This window comes from Elephas maximus, chromosome 1 (assembly GCF_024166365.1).
Source record: "Elephas maximus indicus isolate mEleMax1 chromosome 1, mEleMax1 primary haplotype, whole genome shotgun sequence".
Taxonomy (NCBI): Eukaryota; Metazoa; Chordata; class Mammalia; order Proboscidea; family Elephantidae; genus Elephas; species Elephas maximus.
The window spans coordinates 147,016,323-147,036,204 of NC_064819.1; the positions used below are offsets into that span (position 1 = coordinate 147,016,323).

The 19,882-nt window shown below is 37.1% G+C and overlaps 1 protein-coding gene across 2 annotated transcripts in view; it reads right to left on the reverse strand.

Moving 5' to 3' along the window:
• Positions 1-19,882, reverse strand: part of ME1 (malic enzyme 1) — a 244,408-nt gene that overhangs the window by 103,524 nt on the left and 121,002 nt on the right. For both annotated transcript variants that reach the window (XM_049896434.1, XM_049896442.1), the window contains one exon: positions 6,444-6,547. In XM_049896434.1, the coding sequence (XP_049752391.1) occupies positions 6,444-6,547 (104 nt within the window). The remainder of the gene's footprint in view (positions 1-6,443; positions 6,548-19,882) is intronic.

A 19,882-nucleotide genomic window follows, 5' to 3' on the forward strand; every position in this document is an offset into this window, starting at 1 on the left:
TATTATGTTGTTTATCACAAATGGGTGTTGGACTCTATCGAATACCTTTTCTGTGTTGCTTGAGATAATCATGTGATTATCTTGTCTTATTTATGTGGTGGATTACATTCATTGATTTTCTAAGTTGAACCATCATTGCATAAAAAAATACCTGGTATAAATTCCACTTGGTCATGGTATATTATTTTTTTTTGATATGATGCTGAATTCTATTGGCTCGAGTTTTGTTGAAAATTTTTGCATCTACATTCATGAAAGATATCAGTCGGTAATTTTCTTTTCTTTTGTAGTGCCTTTGCCTGGTTTTGGTATCAGGGTTATGCTGGCTTCATAGAATGTACTTGGAAGTATTCCTTCCTTTTCCATGTTCTGAAATAGTTTGAGTAGTACAAGTGTAAGCTCTTCTTTGAATGTTTGGTAAAATTCTCTAATGAAGGCATCTTGGCCGGGACTTTTTGTTGTTGTTGGTAGGCTTTTTTTTTTTAATTACCTTTTCAATCTATTCTCTTGTTATGGGTCTGTTTGGATTTTCAACTTCAGTTTGTGTTAGTTTGGGTTGGTGGTACGTTTATAGAAATTTGTCCATTTTCCCTAGGTTTTCAAATTTGTTGGAGTATAGTTTTTCACAGTACTCCGTTACGACCCTTTTTACTTCAGTTGAGTCTGTTGTAACATCTCCCATTTCATTTCTTACTTGGGTTATTTGCTTCTTCCTCTGTTTTTCTTTTGTCAGTTTGGCCAGTGGTTTGTCAATTTTGTTGGTCCTCTCAAAGAACAAACTTTTGGTTTTGTTGATTCTTTCTATTGTTTTTCTATTCTCTGCTTCATTTATTTCTGCTCTGATCTTCATTATTTCCTTTATTTTGGTGGCTGTGAGTTTCTTTTGCTGTTCTCTTTGTATTTGTTCAAGTTGTATAACTAACAATTTGATTTTACCCCTTTCTCCTTTTTTTGATGTGTGTACCTATTGCTATAAATTGACCTCTAAGCACGGCCTTTGTTGTGCTTCAGATAGAATCCTAAGGGATTTTTTCATGTAGATCTCAAGGTTTGTTGATTCCAAGAGGAAAAAGACAAATAGTGGATGCAATAGAAATTTATTAAAATGCTTTCCTTCTTCAGAGGAAATTTAAAACCTAAAACATAAAGGTATCTATGCAATTAAAACTCAGATCTTTGGTTTACGACTACAGGCAGAAGTTACTTAATTTGAAAAATTGCATGTTCCTCTAGTTTATGCTAGAGAACTACCTTTCCTTCAAATATATGTCACTGTAGTTCCATGAAGGTTAGATTAAATGTTTAAGTAATGCTTTCAACAGTATTTATTTTATACCTACTTTATGTGGTGCAATATAATGTGAGATAGAAAATACACAATTCCTTGATAATGAAGTTCTTTTTATGATGTAACTTATAATCTAGTAAAGAAAACAGGACTTGATGGAATAATACATTCTTGAGACTAATAAAAATAGAATAAAACCTATTTAAAACATTTACACCCATATTAAAGGAATGCTGGAATTAATGCAGTTAATTAGAATAAAACGGGATTAGGCAAGGAAAGCATCTAAAAGCAAAGAATTACAAACTATGCTCAGAAAGAGAGAGTAATTTTATTTGGTGAAGTTTTACTCCTACAAGGCTTGGCTGGGATATGGGTTGAGATGCAAAACTACTACTAAAATACTGAAGTTTATATCTACCTCAAATCTTTTATGGAATGTACATGTATATATATACATATGCACACAGACATGCTCATAATGCATACCTATAGACTGAATTCTTTCATAAACTACAGTTTTTGATTACTTGAAAAAAAAGTAGAAAGATGTAAAACGGAAATAAATAGTTGACATTTTAAGAAAAATATAGCTAGAGTTAAATTGTGTATCTGATCTTTTCTGGATGAGAAAATGGAAAAAAAAATTCTGAGTCCTAAATCTGATTTGAGTCATGTTCCATAGTAACATGCTGATTTTTCTCATATTGACGGACACTTTTTCCACTTGATTTTTTTCCCAGGTGGTTTACATCACTTTTGGACCACAGGGAAGAACAGCAGGTAGTATCCCATGGAGTCATTTATTTTCATTAATTCCTTATGAAAATCAAAGTAAGGTGGAATCCAAAAGGTCTCACAGGTTTGTAAATAAAATCACCTAAGTTATAAATATATCCCATTCATCTAAAAAGATCAGGCATAAAAAGCAATGATTGGAACAGGCAGAAGAAGGTAGCACAGAAAGTCAGCCATGACATTAACTGCAGCTGAGATGGCAGAGTAAAGGATAAGTAGTCAACAGAAAAAGCCTCTTCCCTCTGTATAGGCCAAGAATTCATGTGTAGAGGAGAGGAAGATAATGACATGGAGAAACCCTAACTGTAACCCAGTGTAAGAGTGGAGAGTACATAAACTTATCTGATGACTCCCTTAGAAAGAGACGATATTAATAACAACAATACAAAATAAATTTAGCTTAAATCTAGCCATGATAACTCAGGGGCTTACTCCTTTGAAATCTTATATGTGATCTCAAGAACGATGGCCAACTTGATAATTTCTCTGAATAGTGTGTGATCTCCCTCAGGCACACAACCAAGGCATTAGTTCAATATTGACTCAGCAAAGAAAACACCAATTTATGAAAACACTGTCATCACACCTCGCAGCAAAAGGTAGACAGGATGGCTTTAGGACAAGATTATTTATCTTAAATGCTATGTGACAGATCATAATAAAATTTGTGATGGCAGCCAAAGTTGAGGAAGGTTATCTAAATATTACAATAATCATTTACGCGTCCATTCCTAGTACTTCCTAGTGACTTTTAATTATTTATAGTAAAAAAGGAAAAAAAAAAAAACAGAGTTCTAATAATATATATACTTTTTACTGCAAGAGTAGCTTTTATTTCTTTCATTAAAAATTTTAATACTAGCTTTTTAATGTTCATTTTTGAGCTCACTTTAATACTCAAAAAGAGTAGCTCTTTTTTTCACTTAGTTAATAATCATCAATGAAATTCTGACATAGAGAATTTTAGGAAATAAACCTGAAGTTGTCACTGCTTTTCTTATTAACTTTGAGGGGCAACTGATTCTGAGCTTTATTGGATCAAAGATTAGATAAAGGACACTTTGGATTTAACAGTCTGGTGAGAACCCCAGGAGATGGTATAAACCCACTACTAGAATGGTTCCTAGAAACATGGAAAAAATAATGGCCCACACTAACTAAGGTTGAAATGCCAGAAATGCTATGGCAGATGGCAGAAGAGGGAATCACAAAGCTCAGAGAAGTAGACATGCTGAAGTACACATTCATAAGCCCACCAGATGATTATGCTTCACAGGAAAGCCTGGGAAACACACCATTTACCAGAGCCATAAAGAATATGCTAGTGAGAAGAGCACCAGCATTACTAAGAAGTTCACTGGTGGCTTGCCTCTGAAGGCAGGACTGACAAAAGGAAGGCTGTTATAGAACTAGGCTCCCTGATAGCGATGAAGATGATAGGACCATCAGAAGCCAGGTGAACACAATTATCATAAGAGTGGCAAGGCTAGGGGGCAAAGGGGCTGAATCACAGAGTTACTGAGACAGTTAATAGAATTAGCCATCCCTAGAGGCAAAATATATAGACAGACAGCTAACAAGGGTGCTACTCAGTATATATTATTAAAAGAAATCAAAGATGGATGATGACAAAGATGAGGGTAGTTGCCCCAATAAACGCACAATCTCTTGCTCAGTTTCCAAACCTGAGCTAGTTTTTAGACCTGAAATCCATTGACTGAAGAAGGCCTAGTCTCCAGAAGGAAGGACCTTGGCAACAGCACAGCAAGAACACAGGGAAATAATGCCCCTAGTTCTTCTCCAAAGGAAACTTTAGCCCTTTACTCAGGTAACAATGCACTGTGGAAAGGGAATACCTAAATGTTTCATGAACTGGTGGGCACAGGGTCCAAGCTTACAGTGATACCTGGAGACCTGAAGCATCAACATGACCCCCACTGGAGTAGATGAATATACAAGGGCCAGTAATAAATATAGCCCTGGTCTTGGCCTGTGAAGTAAGAGCTATCATCATGGAGAAAGCAAAGAGAAAACCTCACCCGAACTTCCCCAAGGGAGTTAAAAAAAGAAAAGAAAAACAATACAATATCCTGAGGGGAAAGGAGGGGGACTGTCAGAAATTAGTGTTCCCTTAAAAAAAAAAAAAAAAATTTTTTTTTTTTTTTAAGTATCTAAGGAAACCCTGGTTGCCTAGTGCTTAAGTGCCCCAGCTGCTAACCAAGAGATTGGCAGTTCGAATCTGCCAGGCACTCCTTAGAAACTCTATGGGCAGTTCTACTCTGTCCTATAGGGTTGCTATGAGTCAGAATCAACTTGATGGCAGTGGGGTTTAGTTTTTTGGTTTTTAAGGATCTAAAGAATGCAGGGGTGGTACCTCGAAGTTAACCCAGGCTGTTGGTGAGCTCACACTGCAGCTAACTTCTTTTATCCACTCCTGTTTCTGTCTTCTCCCTTCCAAAGGGGTTACTTCCTGGGGCACTCCTTAAGAAACTCCATCTCAGAGTCTGATTCCTGGGTAACTCAACTTGGAACAGACATCTTCTACCTTGAATTTACATTGTTCTTCCTTTGTAAATAAAGTATCTTCCCAGGTAAATATGGGAACTCTGGTGATGTAGTAGTTAAGTGCTACGGCTGCTAACCAAAAGGTAAGCAGTTCGAATCCACCAGGCACTCCTTGGAAACTCTATGTGGGCAGGTCTACTCTGTCCTATATAGTCGCTATGAGTTGGAATCGACTTGCTGGCAATGGGTTTGGTTTTTTGGTTTTCAGGTAAATACAGTAGTGCTAGCTTTACTTGTAGAGCAGTATCATGCCAGAAGATAATTTTGAAAAAGTCTTTAGGACTTCTCCCTGAGAAGTGCTCAGACGTACAGTGCTTGTCAATTCCAGTTGCCTTATCATAGACCTTAGGTAAACCTTCAACTCAGTATCTTTAAAGAAAAAGAAACAATTTTTCTGAATCTAGATAGACACTGAGCATTCAAAATTAGCAATCTTATTTTCTCCATAAAGTTTTCATTGGTCCCAAATAATAATTTCTTCTCTTCTTTATTTCATCAGCACTTAAGTATATGGTCATATATATTATATTCATAACTTGTTTAATAGCTTCTCTGTAAGTATATGGATATGCTTTATTCACACAAATAGATAGTAAAAACAAATATGTTGAGAGGTAGCACATTTTCCTTTCCTGTATTCTACACACAATCTCTTGATTAATGTTGCCACTTAGAAAGTTATAGATAACTTCAAAAACCTTACACAAGAGTTTTACAGAATAGACATTTAAAATTAAATAGGAAAAACTACTAGAAATTAACTGTACCATGCTCCCTTGAACTTGAACTTTGTAGAGCTTTGCAATGATTTCTATGAATAAGTATCACTTAATCATATAAGTTAATAAATAATAAGAATATCAGGCATTTGTTCTTAAAAAGTAGTCAGTGCTAACAGGCAAATATACTATGCAATAAAACCTTGGGTAAGGAAAGATTCAATATATTCTCCATATTTCTAAGCTGATGAAAGCACATTAGACTGTTGGATACAACTTCTTATGAATAACACTATAATAAAAAGAAACCAGAAGTATATCTCTAGTTACTGCTGATTCTACTGATGAATTTATTTCTACGAAAAACCAAGGCAACACCTATTTGTTTTTTTAAATAGTACATGGCTTCTGTGGCTATACGGTAATGAATGGGATGACAGTCAGTGTGACAAAATTACCTCAGAATACATTGCTAACTTTTGGTGGATGCCTCTTTTTTGAAGGAAAAAAGGAAAATTTTACAGTAGCACTTGGCCCACAACTAAATTCTAATTAGAATATGCGAAAACACAGTACTGCATTTAAACAAATACTCTAGATTTAACCAGAGTCATGGTTTATGATCAGATGCCCTGGTTTTGCTGCTGCACCCTTCTGTGTTGTACTAACTCTTGCTCAGTCCTCACTTCTTCCTCTAATTCTCCTACAACACGAGGGTCAGAAACAGCAACAGAGAAGATTAAAGATCAGATTTTACGAGCTTCGAGAAACTACAGACTACCAATAAGTGAGAAAAGGCTTGCTCAGATAATTTTGTAACTGCCTCATTCACCACAATCGTGCGTTTCAGTTTCAATATCCACAGGTTGTAAAGACAAAGATATCTTAAGAGACAGTAAAAAAGACAACCTTTTTTGCAACAGACACATTATCTTTTGACCAATAACAGACATAACTTCCAATTATTAATCCATACCGCATAAAACTTGGAAATTTTGCATAGTTTATTATGTTAGGTATCTTTAGATTTTCAAACTTAACTCAAATATAAATAAAATAAAGATTTTACATACTTGGAAGAAACTGCTTCCATGAATTCATCCAAAAAATCATCATATTCACGACCTCTCACTCTCCTCTGCTGTAGTCCAATGTACAGTGGATCTTTAAGTAACTCCTATTAAAAAAATAAATGTTACCATAGAAACAGAAATAACTATAGGTGAATACCTTAACATTTCTGAGCCTCAGTTTCCTTATCTGTATAACAGGGATAGAAACACAAGTAAAATATTGCCATACTGATTCAGAACTAACCTACAGACATTGTTTAGTATTATCTAGAATGTATCTACAGTAGTTATATGCCAAATAAGAAAAATAGTTACTAAACATTACAAACATTACAGGTTATTCTGGGAAGAAGGAAATAAAATCTCTCAGTGGGGCTAATTAGAAAAGCTCAAATTCAGGTTTTACAGGCAAAATTTATCACCCAGAGAAATAATATTGACTTTTGAAGTATTATATTAGTATAAAACCAAAAAAAAAAAAAAAAACCAAACCAAGTCGATTCTGTCCTATAGCGACCCTATAGGACAGAGTAGAACTGCCCCACAGATTTTCCAAGGAGCTCCTGGCAGATTCGAACTGCCGACCTCTTTGGTAACAGCTATAGTACTTAACCACTATGCCACCAGGGTTTCCTATATTATATATATATTAGTATAAAAAGGGAATGGAAAAACAGTAGTTGCATTCTTAGATTTAGTTTCCCTTTCCCAAAGCAAAATATTCAAACAAAACTTAGATTATAACTTTAATATGATAGATGACTGACTTTAAAATGAAATTACTTAGCTGGGGTCTTTTCTAAAGTAAATAAAAATTATTTGTTAAATTGATATATCTGAGAGAACAACATTGTTCTGTTCTAGTTTTAGTATCTATAATGTTATCATTTTTAATCTTTCTAAAAATGATTTATTTTATTTTATGGTGGTTGTTATTGAGAATGTACACTGCAAAAACATACACCAATTCAAGTTTCTACATGCACAATTCAGGGACATTGATTATATTCTTCCAGTTGTACAACCATTCGCAAACTCCTTTTCTGAGTTGTTCCTCCTCCATTAACATAAACTCACTGCCCCCTAAGGCTCCTATCTAATCTTTTGAGTTGCTATTGTCAATTTGATCCCATATAGCTAGATCTTAAAAGAACATAATGGTCAGGGAAGCCACTCTCTACTAGTAAAGCTGAATTATTGTTTGGTTTTAAGAAGACTTCAGGGGATATTTTTGGTTGAAGGTTAAGGATTATCTTAGGGCAAGAGTTTCCGGTTTCATCTAGCCTCCAAGGCTCCAGGAATTCTGGATTCCATTAGAATATTAAGTAATTTTTTAATTGAGGTATAATTTATATAGAGTGAAATGCAACTAGTTTTAACAGAAATTCCTAGTAAATTAGGGATAGAAAGGAACTTCCTCAACCTAAAAAAGGGCATCTCTGAAAAACCCGCAGCTAATAGCATATTTAATGGTGAAAGTCTGAATGCTCTCTAAGATCGGCAACAAGACAAGCACGTGCACTATCACCACTCCATTCAATACTGTATTAGAGGTCCCAGACATTACAAGGTAAGAAAAAAGAAAAGCAAGCATACAGACTATAAAGGGAGAAGTAAAACTTTTTATTTGTAAATACATAATCATGCAAATAGATAATCCTAAGGAATCTAATAAAAGGAACAAAAAAATCCACTAGAAATGACGTGTAAATTTAACACAGTCATAGGACATCAATCAAAATACTGTTGTTAGTTGTTGCCGAGTCGATTCCAACTCATGGCGACCCCATTTGTGCAGAGTAGAACTGTGCTCCACAGGGTTTTCAATGCTGTGGCCTTTTGGAAGTAAATCACCAGGCCTGCCTTCTGAAGTGCCTCTGGGTAGGTTTCAACTGCCAATCTTTTGGCAAGTAGTCGAGTGCTTAACTGTTTGTGGCACCCAGGGAACAAGGTCAAAATACAAATATCAATTGTATATCTATATACTAGCAATGAACACTTGACAATGAAATAAAATACACAATTCCATTTGCAATAACCTCCTAAAATATGAAACTCATAGGAATATATTTAACAAAATATAAGTAAGACTTGTACACTGGAAACTAGAAAACACTGATGAAAGAAATTTAGGAAGACTTGAACTGTTTTTGAAGGCTGGGAAAAATATGGCAGCTCTTGTCACATAATAGTGAAACAACTGACAAAATGGTATATCTTTAGTATCTTGGAATAGAAAAAAATATACCTAAAGAACTTAAAAATTTTAACTAAGGATATTTCCAGATAAAACACTGAGTGTGTAAACTGTCTCCTCATAGCTGTATGACAAGGTACTTTAAAACAGATCTTCAGTTGGTGAAAAAAATTTAGAGGAACTATTTTTTTTTATAGAGGACCCAGGACTTGCTGGTAAAATATTTCCAAAGTAAAATAAAGCCTGAGGACAAAGAGCAAAGTAAGGGTGTGGTTTTAACAACTTTTTTTTTTTTTTAGATACATTAAGGTAGAGCTTAGTAGACTATATGTCTAGACAAAAGGAATGGGTCCCCGCAGCACCCCGACATGCCACCCGATGTTGAAGATGATCTGTTTTTGAAAGGTAAAAGTGAGTGAGGCCTTTGTCTAATAGAATAGAATAGAATAGAATCTGTCACATAAAAAGTCTAAAATGTTTTGTGGATATTATACTAACTTGGATTAATTGGGACAGACAGTTCAAAAAGAAAATACTTCCTTAGGTTCCCAAATTTCCACAGGCAGGAAACAGGATGAGAAAGCTATTCAGCTGCAAACATGGGCCCTTTCTTATGGAAAAGGAAGAATTTCTCAGAGGACAGAGCCAAGAGCCCTAAGGGTGAAGGAAAAGCCTTGGGTAACAATTTACCATGGAACCACTCCTAGGAAACAGAAGTGGGCTACTTAAGAACATTCTCTGCCCACAGAGCAGGTAGCCTTGTCAACATATGCCCAGTGGGATTTCAGAAATGCTGTGGACTAGTGAGAGCTACAGGATTCCTATTCCTTCCATTTTGAATTAGAGTGCTGATTATTACAAACCCATGTCCCTATCTCGCTATTGTATGTCTGGTGTGTGGGAACAGGTAAGAGGAACCACACCAAGGAGCAAAGCCCCAAAAGCCTCATTTGCATCTAGATCTGATTTAGATGACAGGATGCTGAACTTCGGTCTGTTATTGTTTTGGGGATGAAATTTGTGGGATTCTAGGATGGAAATAAGCATATTTTGCACGTGGACTGTGAATAATTTGAGAAAGATGAGAATTCATGTGGAGAAAGGCCCCAGCTGTCCCAGACTCCAGCCCAAGCTGCAAACCCACAAAATCAAATATTAACAAAATAGTAATTTTTTAAGCCACTGAATTTAGGACGATTTGTTACAGACAAAAGATATGTTTTTGCAGGTGGGGAGGTGGTGCTTGAATCATCTGAGTTGAGATTTATTTGAAGCCAAGAGAGATTATAACCTTGTTTACACCTGCTGTCCGAAGGTAATTATTAATAGCATCCTTTTTCACTGTCAAAGTATCCTGACTGGGCCAATATATTAAGTGGTCATCCTACTTATAATGCACTACACAATGAAGTGTTAAGGCCTCCTAGTGAGCTGAAAGTTAACATGTTAAACTATATAAATGTATTTCAGGTGAAATATAAAATCTGAAACTAAGTTTTTTATAGAGCCCATCTGCTCCTTGGGGCATAAAAGCTATATGCAATCTACTGTCAGGCTTCTGGGCAGCTAAAGTTGAAGTGCCAATGTGCTACTAATGGCTGCAAGAATTAAAATAGTTTCTCCATGCCTAGAATATATTTGGACTTCCTAAAATGTGAATGAGAAAAAGAACACAAATGGGAAAAGGTGTTACAGTTTCCCATCTTTTCCCCCATTCTTTCCCATATTAATAATTAAATATATATCACAAATAAGTTTGAATACAAAATAGAGTCAACTATGAAGATTTATGAAGAAGAAAACAGCTTTTGGTTTAAACCCCATAAATTGTAAAATTCTTCCAATTATAATTTTTCCAGTTCCTGTCGAAAATAATTGTTTTATAAAAATTTCGTGATAGGAGGCAGGGCCAAGATGGCAGAATAGACAGACGCTTCCAGCAAGCCCTCTTATAACAAAGACCCAAAACAACAAGGGAAACAAGTATACTTATGACAAGCTAGGAGCCCTGAACATCAAAGGCAAGGTTAGAAAATGAACTGAGGGGAAAAGGGAGGAAGAGACAGTTCAGAAGTGGAGAGGAATTACCAGACCTGAACTGCCGGAAGCTCGCAGGCACCATTCCTGGGACGGGCTGTGGCAGGCTGGTATTAGTCTTCTGCCACAGTTTCCTCAGGGAAAGACAGCCAGCCACACAGCCTACTCACACCTCCGGAACCAGAGAATGGCGCTCTCGGCAAAAGCTAAGTACTTGCGTATATTTTACCGCACCCCCCCCCGCCCCCGCTCCAAAGCCGGCTTCTGTGGCTGATTTCTCTGGGCCTAAGACAGGCCCTGTTGAGTGCCTCCAGGCCATGGAGAAGGAATAAATTTGCAATTGGGGGAAAAGATAATTTGCCGCCTCCACTAACCGGGAGAGCTCAGTACAGAAGCAGCTCCTGTCCAGGCATAAATGGTCCATGGACTTTGAGTACCTTTCCCGTCTGCACGGACCTGTGTGGGCCTGTTCCAGGAGAATAGGCCCTTGTTGGCAGACTCCAACCTTTTCAGCTGTGCGTCAGAGAGGTGGGTGTTTGATGTTTGACACTGCTTTGCCTATTAAACAGGGTCCTTACCCATCCACATCAGGGGCCTAAGGACTGGTGGCTCCATTCAGGTCACCCAGCCACCCGTAACAGGGGTCCAAGAGTAACTGGTACCTCCCAGTCCTTACAACCAAAAACACTGGGTGCCCATGGTCCGTCTGCAGAACCTACCCACCTATACGCTCTAGGGAACAGGGACACGCTTTCCTTAGAGACACTTGGGGGATGATTCTCAGCCCCATGCATTGTTCAGAGCGTGACATCCTGCTGCAACCAGATACCAGTACCTACACAAATCACTCCTGCCCCTCTAAGACTGTAGGACAGAGCCTGTACCACACACTTGATGATCAGCTACCTGGACACCTGAGGTGAATTCATACAAGAAAAGTGAATGGACTCCTAGACTGATATACCTGATAACAGCTCTAGCCATCTGGAGACAGGACGCCAGAGCTCCAAAGAAGAAAATAATCGAGCTAGCTCACTCAAGCAACCCATTTGGGCAAATCAAAACAAAACAAAGCGAGAAACTACAACACAATAAGCAAACATAAAAAAAACTAATACAATAACTTATGGATGGCTCAGAGACAGCAGTAAATATCGAGTCACATAAAGAAACAAAGCATGATCACCTCAACAAGCTCTCAGAACAAAGAATCAAGGGATCTTCTAGATGAAAGTGCCTTCCTGAAATTACCAGAGGCAGAATACAAAACATGAACATATACAACTCTTCAAAACATCAGGAAGGAAATCAGACAATATACAGAACAAGCCAAGAAACACAGAGATAAGCAGTTGAAGAAATTCAAAAGATTATTCAGGAACTTAACAAAAAATTTAAAACAACAAAAAAATCCATAGAGTGCAATCAGAAATTCAGAAGATTAACAATAAAATTACAGAAGTAGACAACTTAATAGAACGACAGAGGAGCAGAATTGAGCAAGTAGTAGTCAGAATTTCTGAACTTGAAGATAAAGCACTTGGCACCAATATTTTTGAAGAAAAATCAGATAAAAGAATTAAAAAAAAATTTTTTTAAGAAAGTCCTCAGGATATACTATAATCGAACTTGCCAAAACCAAACATAAAGAGAGAATTTTAAGAGCAGGTAGGGATAAACGAAAAGTCACCTACAAAGGAAAGACGATTAGAATAAGCTCGGACTACTTGGCAGAAACCATGCAGGCAAGAAGGCAGTAGGATGACTTATATAAAAAACTAAAGGAAAAAAATTGCCAGCCAAGAGTTATATATCCAGCAAAACTGTCTCTCAAATATGAAGCTGAAATTAGGAAGTTTCCAGATAAACAGAAGTTTAGAGAATTTGTAAAATCCAAGCCAAAACTACAGGAAATACAAAACAGAGTTCTTTGGTTAGATAATCCATAATATCAGGTATCAACCCAAGACTAGAACACTGGGCAGAGCAATCAGAAGTCAACGTGGACGGGGAAATCACAAAAATAAATGCAGATAAAAAAACACACAAAAAAGGGTAACAGTGATATTGTTATGTAAAACAGGACAATAATAAAACAACAAAAAGGGACTAAAAAATGTAGTCATAGATCTTCCAAGTGCAGGGAAAGACAAGGCGATACAAAGAAATAAAAGTTACGTTTAAATTTAGATCAACAGGGGTAAATAATAAGGTAGCCACAAAGGAGACAAACTATCCTAAACATCAAAACAAAATACAAGAAAAAAATAGAGACTCAGCAGAAACAAAATCAACAATGAATATGAGGAAAATATCATATATACACATATTCTCCACAGCACCTAAAATTAAGTGGGAAAAAGAAACTGTCAACAACACACAAAAAAAGATATCAAAATGATAGCACTGAATTCATACCTATCTATAATTACCCTGAATGTAAATGGACTAAATGCACCAATAAAGAGACAGAGAGTGGCAGAATGGATTAAAAAACATGATCCGTCTCTATGCGGCCTACAAGAGACACACCTTAGACTTAGAGACACAAACTGAAACTCAAAAGATGGAAAAATATATATCAAGCAAACAACAATCCAAAAAGAACAGGAGTGGCAATATTAATTTCTGAAAAAATAGACATTAAAGTTAAATCCATCAGAAAAAATAAGGAAGGACACTATATTATGATTAAAGGGACAATATACCAACAAGAGATAACCATATTAAATATTTATGCACCCAATGTCAGGGCTGCAAGATAGATAAAACAAACTCTATCAGCATTGAAAAGTGAGATAGACAGCTCCACAATAATAGCAGGAGATTTCAACACACCACTTTTGGTGAAGGACAGGACACCCAGAACAAAGCTCAATAAAGACACAGAAGATCTAAATACCACAATCAACGAACTTGACCTCATAGATACATACAGAACACTCCACCCAACAGCAGCCAAGCATACTTTCTTTCTAGTGCACATGGAACATTCTCTAGAATAGACCACATATTAGGTCATAAAGCAAGCCCTAGTAGAATCCAAAACATTGAAATATTACAAAGCATCTTCTCTGACCATAAGGCCATAAAAGTGGAAATCAGTAACAGAAAAAGCAGGGAAAAGAAATCAAACACTTAGAAACTGAACAATACCCTGCTCAACAACGACTGGGTTATAGAAGAAATTAAGGATGGAATAAAGAAATTCATAGAATCCAATGAAAATGAAAACACTTCCTATCAGAACCTTTGGGACACGGCGAAAGCAGTGCTCAGAAGTCAATTTATATCGATAAATGCACACATACAAAAAGAAGAAAGGGCCAAAATCTAAGAATTATCCCTACTACTTGAACAAATACAGAGCAACAAAAGAAACCCGCAGGCACCAGAAGAAAACAAATAATAAAAATTAGAGCAGAACTAAATGAAATAGAAAAAAGAAAAACAGTTGAAAGAATTAACAAGACCAAGACCTGGTTCTTTGAAAAAAAAATCAGCAAAATGGATAAACCATTGGCAAAACTGAGAAAAGAGAAACAGTACAGGAAACAAATAACCTGAATAAGAAATGAGATGGGAGATATCACAACAGGCCCAACTGAAACTGAAAGAATAATATCAGGTTACTATGAAAAACTGTACTCTAAAAAATTTGAAAACTTAGATGAATTCCTAGAAACACACTACCTAACCAAACTAACACAAAACAGAGGTGGAACAGCTAAATAGACCTATAACAAAAGAAGAGATGGAAAAGGTAATCAAAAAACTCCCAACAAAAAAAAGCCCTGGCCCAGACATCTTCATTGTAGAGCTCTACCAAACTTTCAGAGAAGAGTTAACACCACTACTACTAAAGGTATTTCAGAGGATAGAAAAGGACAGGATACTCCCAAACTCACTCTATGAAGCCAGCATATCTGTGATACCAAAACCAGGTAAAGACACCACAAAAGAAAAAAATTACAGACCTATATCCCTCATGAATGTAGATGCAAAAATCCTCAAAAAAATTCTAGCCAATAGAATTCAACAACATATCAAAAAAACAATTCACCATGACCCAGTGGGATTCATACCAGGTATGCAGGGTTGGTTCAACATTTAAAAAAAGAAGCAAATAAAATAATCCATCACATGATTCTATCAATTGATGCAGAAAAGGCATTTGACAAAGTTCAACACCCATTCATGATAAAAACTCTCAGCGAAAGCAGAATAGAAGGAAATTTCCTCAACATAATAAAGGGCATTTATACAAAGCCAATAGCCAACATCATCCCTAAACGGAGACAGTCTAAAAGCATTCCCCTTCAGATCGGGAACCAGACAAGGATGCCCTTTATCACCACTCTTATTCAACATTCTGCTGCAGGTCCTAGCCAGAGCAATTAGGCTAGATAAAGAAATAAAGGGCACCCAGATCGGCAAGGAAGAAGTAAAAGTATCTCTATTTGCAGATGACAAGATCTTACACACAGAAAACCCTAAGGAATCCTCAAGAAAACTACTAAAACTAATAGAAGAGTTCAGCAGAGTATTGGGGTACAAGATAAACATACAAAAATCACTTGGATTCCTCTACACAACAAGAAGAATATCGAAGAGGAAATCACCAAATCAATACCATTTACAGTAGCCCCAAGAAGGTAAAATACTTAGGAATAAATATTAGCAGAGATGTAAAACCCTTATACAAAGAAAACTATAAAACACTCCTGCAAGAAACCAAAAGAAACCTACGTAAGTGGAAAAACATACGTTGCTCATGGATAGGAAGGCTTAACATTATAAAAATGTCTATTCTACCAAAAGCCATCCATAGATTTGATGTAATTCCCATCCAAATGCCAATGATATTTTTTAACGAGATGGAGAAACAAATCACCAAATTCATTCAGTAGGGAAAGAGGCCCCAAGTAAGGAAAGCATTACTGAAAAAGAAGAACAAAGTGGGAGGCCTCGCTCCTATGTGATTTTAGAACCTATTATACCACCACAGTAGTCAAAACAGCCTGGTACTGGTTCAACAACAGATACATAGACCAATGGAACAGAACTGAGAATCCCGACATAAGTCCATCCACACAGGAGCAGTTGATATTTGACAAAGGCCCCAAAGCAGTTAAATGGGGAAAAGACAGTCTTTTTAACAAATGGTGCTGGTATAACTGGATATCCATCTGCAAAAAAAATGAAACAAGACCCATACCTCATACCATGCAGAAAAATTAACTCAAAATGGATCAAAGACCTAAATATAAAATCTAAAATGATAAAGGCATGCAAGAAAAAATAGGGACAACGCTAGGAGCCCTAATACATGGCACAAACAATATACAAAACATTACTAACAATGCACAAACACCAGAAGAGAAATTAGATAACTGGGAGCTCCTAAAAATCAAACACCTATGCTCATCCAAAGACTTCACCAAAAGAGTAAAAAGATTACCTACAGACTGGGAAAAAGTTTTTAGCTATGACATTTCCAATCAGTGCCTGATCTCTAAAATCCACATGACACTGCAAAAACTCAACTACAAAAAGACAAATAACCCAATTAAAAAATGGACAAAGGATATGTACAGGTACTTCACTAAAAAAGACATTCAGGTAGCTAACATATACATGAGGATATGTTCACGATCATTACCCATTAGAGGAATGCAAATCAAAACTATAATGAGATACCATCTCACTCCAACAAGAGTGGCATTAATCCAGAAAACACAAAATAATAAATATTGGAGAAGTTGTGGAGAGACTGGAAGAACACTTATACAGTGCTGGTGGGAATGTAAAATGGTACAACCACTTTGGAAATAGATTTGGCGCTTCCTTAAAAAGCCAGAAATAGAACATACGATTCAGCAATCCCACTCCTCGGAATATATCCTAGAGAATAAGAGCCTTTACATGAACAGATATATGCACACCCATGTTCACTGAAGCACAGTTTACAATAGTAAAAAGATTGAACCAACCAAGGTGCCCATCAACAGATGAATGGATAAATTATGGTATATTCACACAGTGGAATAGTATGCATTGATAAAGAACAGTGATGAATCTGTGAAACATTTCATAACATGGAGGAATTTGGAAAGCATTATGCTGAGTGAAATTAGTCAGCTGCAAAAGGACAAATATTGTATAAGACCACTATTACAAGAACTTGAGAAATAGTCTAAACAAAGAAAATACTCTTTCATGGCTATGAGATGGGGGAGGGAGGGAAGGTGGGAGAGGGGTATTCACTAATTAGATTGTAGATAAGAACTACTTTAGGTGAAGGAAGGACAACATACAATACAGGCGAGGTCAGCACAACTGGACTAAGCCAAAGGCAAAGAAGTTTCCTGAATAAACTGAATGCTTCAGAGGCCAGCATACCAGGGGTGGGGGTTTGGGGACCATGGTTTCAGGGTACATCTAAGTTAATTGGCACAATAAAATCTATTAAGAAAACATTCTGCATCCCACTTTGAAGAGTGGCATCTGGGGTCTTAAACGCTAGCAAGCAGCCATCTAAGATGCATCAATTGGTCTCCGCCTTCACCAAAGGAGAATGAAGACCACCAAGGACACAAGGTGATTACGAACCCAAGAGACAGAAAGGGCCACATAAACCAGAGACTATATCAGCCTGAGACCAGAAGAACTAGATGGTGCCTGGCTATAACTGATGACTGATCTGACAGGGAACACTGAACAGAGAACCCCTGAGGGAGCAGAAGGGCAGTGGGATGCAGACCCCAAATTCTCATAAAAAGACCAGACTTAATGGTCTGACTGACACTAAAAGGACCCCAGTGGTCATGGCCCCCAGACCTTCTGTTGGCCCTGGACAGGAAGCATTCCCAAAGCCAACTCTTCAGACACGGATTGGACTGGACAATGGGATGGAGAAGGATGCTGGTGAGGAGTGAGCTTCTTGGATCAGGTGGACACTTGAGACTATGTTGGCATCTCCTGCCTGGAGGGGAGATGAGAGGGTAGAGGGGGTTAGAAGCTGGAGGAATGGACATGAAAAGAGAGAGTGGAGGGAGGGAGTGGGCTGTATCATTAGGGGGAGAGCAATTGGGAGTATGTAGCCAGGTGTATATAAGTTTTTGTGTGAGAGACTCACTTGATTTGTAAACTTTCACTTAAAGCACAATAAAAATTAAAAAAAAAAGTGGAGAGTGTTGACATGTGCTGGGGTTGGCAACCAATGTCACAAAACAATATGTGTACTAGTTATTTAGAGAAACTGGTTTGTTCTGTAAACCTGCATCTAAAGTACAATAAACACACACACACACAAACTAAAAAGCTGAGCTCTGAAGCAATGGTTTAGTAAACAAAGACCATGCGGAGACAAAGTTCTCCTACTCATACTGCCCATGCCCTCCTTTTCTATCTTGATGTGTAGATTTGTTAGTTTCCTTTGTGGTTACCTTAAAATTTACTTCTATTTTTCTAAGTCAAAGGAATCTTTTATTTCTCGTTACCACCTTAACTTCTTCTCCATGTGAAAGTTCTATGTGTACATCATTTAATTCCTCTTTTTTATTGTAATGTTGTCATCTTTTACATACTGATGTCTGTTTCTCTATTTTCAGTGTTTCAGCTTTGACTTATTCTTGTGACTTCCCTATCTGGGTGGATATCTGGTTGTTCTGTACTGTGTTCTAGTTTTGGGTTGTTATCTGATAGTATTGATTCTCCAACTGAAGGATTCCCTTTAGTATTCCTTGTAATTTTGGTTTGGTTTTTACAAACTCCTTTAACTTCTGTTCATCTGGAAGTGCCCTAATTTCATCTTCATATATAAGAGACTGTTTTGCTGGATATATAATTCTTGGCTGGTAATTTTTTTCCTTCAAGGCTTTATATATGTCATCCCATTGCCTTCTTGCCTGCATGATTTCTGAGTAGTCAGGGCTTAGTCTTATTGACTTTCTTTTGCAGGTGACTTTTCATTTATCCCTAGCTGCTCTTAAAATTTTCTTTTTATCCTTGGCTTTGGCAAGTTTGATTACAATATGTCTTGGTGACTTTCTTTTGGGATCTACTCTGTATGGGGTTCAATGAGCATCTTGGATAGATACCTTCTTGTCTTTCACAATATCAGGAAAGTTTTCTGCCAGCAAATCTTCAACAATTCTCTCTTTATTTTCTGTTACTCCCCATGTTCCAGTACTCCAATCACTTGTTGGTTATTCCTCTTGATGCAGTCTCATATAATTCTTAGGGTTTCTTCATTTTTTTTTTTTAATTCTTTTATCTGATTTTTCCTCAAATGAATAGGTGTCAAGTGCTTTATCTAAAATCTCACCAATTCTGACTTTCGTTGCCTTAATTCTGCTCCTATGACTTTTTATTGAGTTGTCTAATTCTGAAATTTTATTGTTAAGCTTTTGGATTTCTATTTACTGTCTCTCTATGGATTCTAGGAACTTGTTAAAGTCATCATTTTTCTCTTATATAGGTTTCCTGAATTCCTCTATTGCTTTGTCTACGTGATCCTTGGCTTAGTCTGGTTTTGCCTGATCTCCTTCCTGATCTCTTGAAGAGCTCTGTATATCGATTTTTGGTATTCCAAGATTTTCCCTTCCTCCGGGAAGTTTCCTTGTTCTTTGTTTTGGTCGCTTGCTGGAGCCATCATGTTCTGCCTCTTTATGTGATTTGATACCGACTATTTTTTTATTGTCTCCAAGCCATCTGGAGGTTATTATATTTATTTATTGTATGTTTGTTTACTGTGTCCTTGCTTCTTGTTTTGTTTTGTTTTGATATGTCCAAATAGGCTGGGCATGAGCTACTTTGACTATGGGCATCTTTGACGCTCTCAAGTCCTGTCACCAGGTAGTTAGAGCGGCTACTAGGTATGTGACCCCAGGAGTCCATTTACTTTTCTTGTATATACTCAGCTTGGGTGCGCACGTTGTCTATCACTGAGTGTGTGGTACAGGCTCTAACCTGCCATCCTAGATGGGCAGGGCTACTTAGGGGTGATTAGAGCAGGCACAGGTATCTGGCTGCTGTAGGGAGTTATGTCCTGAGCAAGATGGGGGCTGATAGGTGCCCCTGAGTGCCTAGGTGGAAGGCATGTCCCTGTTCCCTAGAGTGTGTAGGTAGGTGGGTTTTGCAGCTGGGCTTTGGGTATCCAGTGCTGTTGGTTGTAAGGACTGGGAGGCACCATTTATTCTCA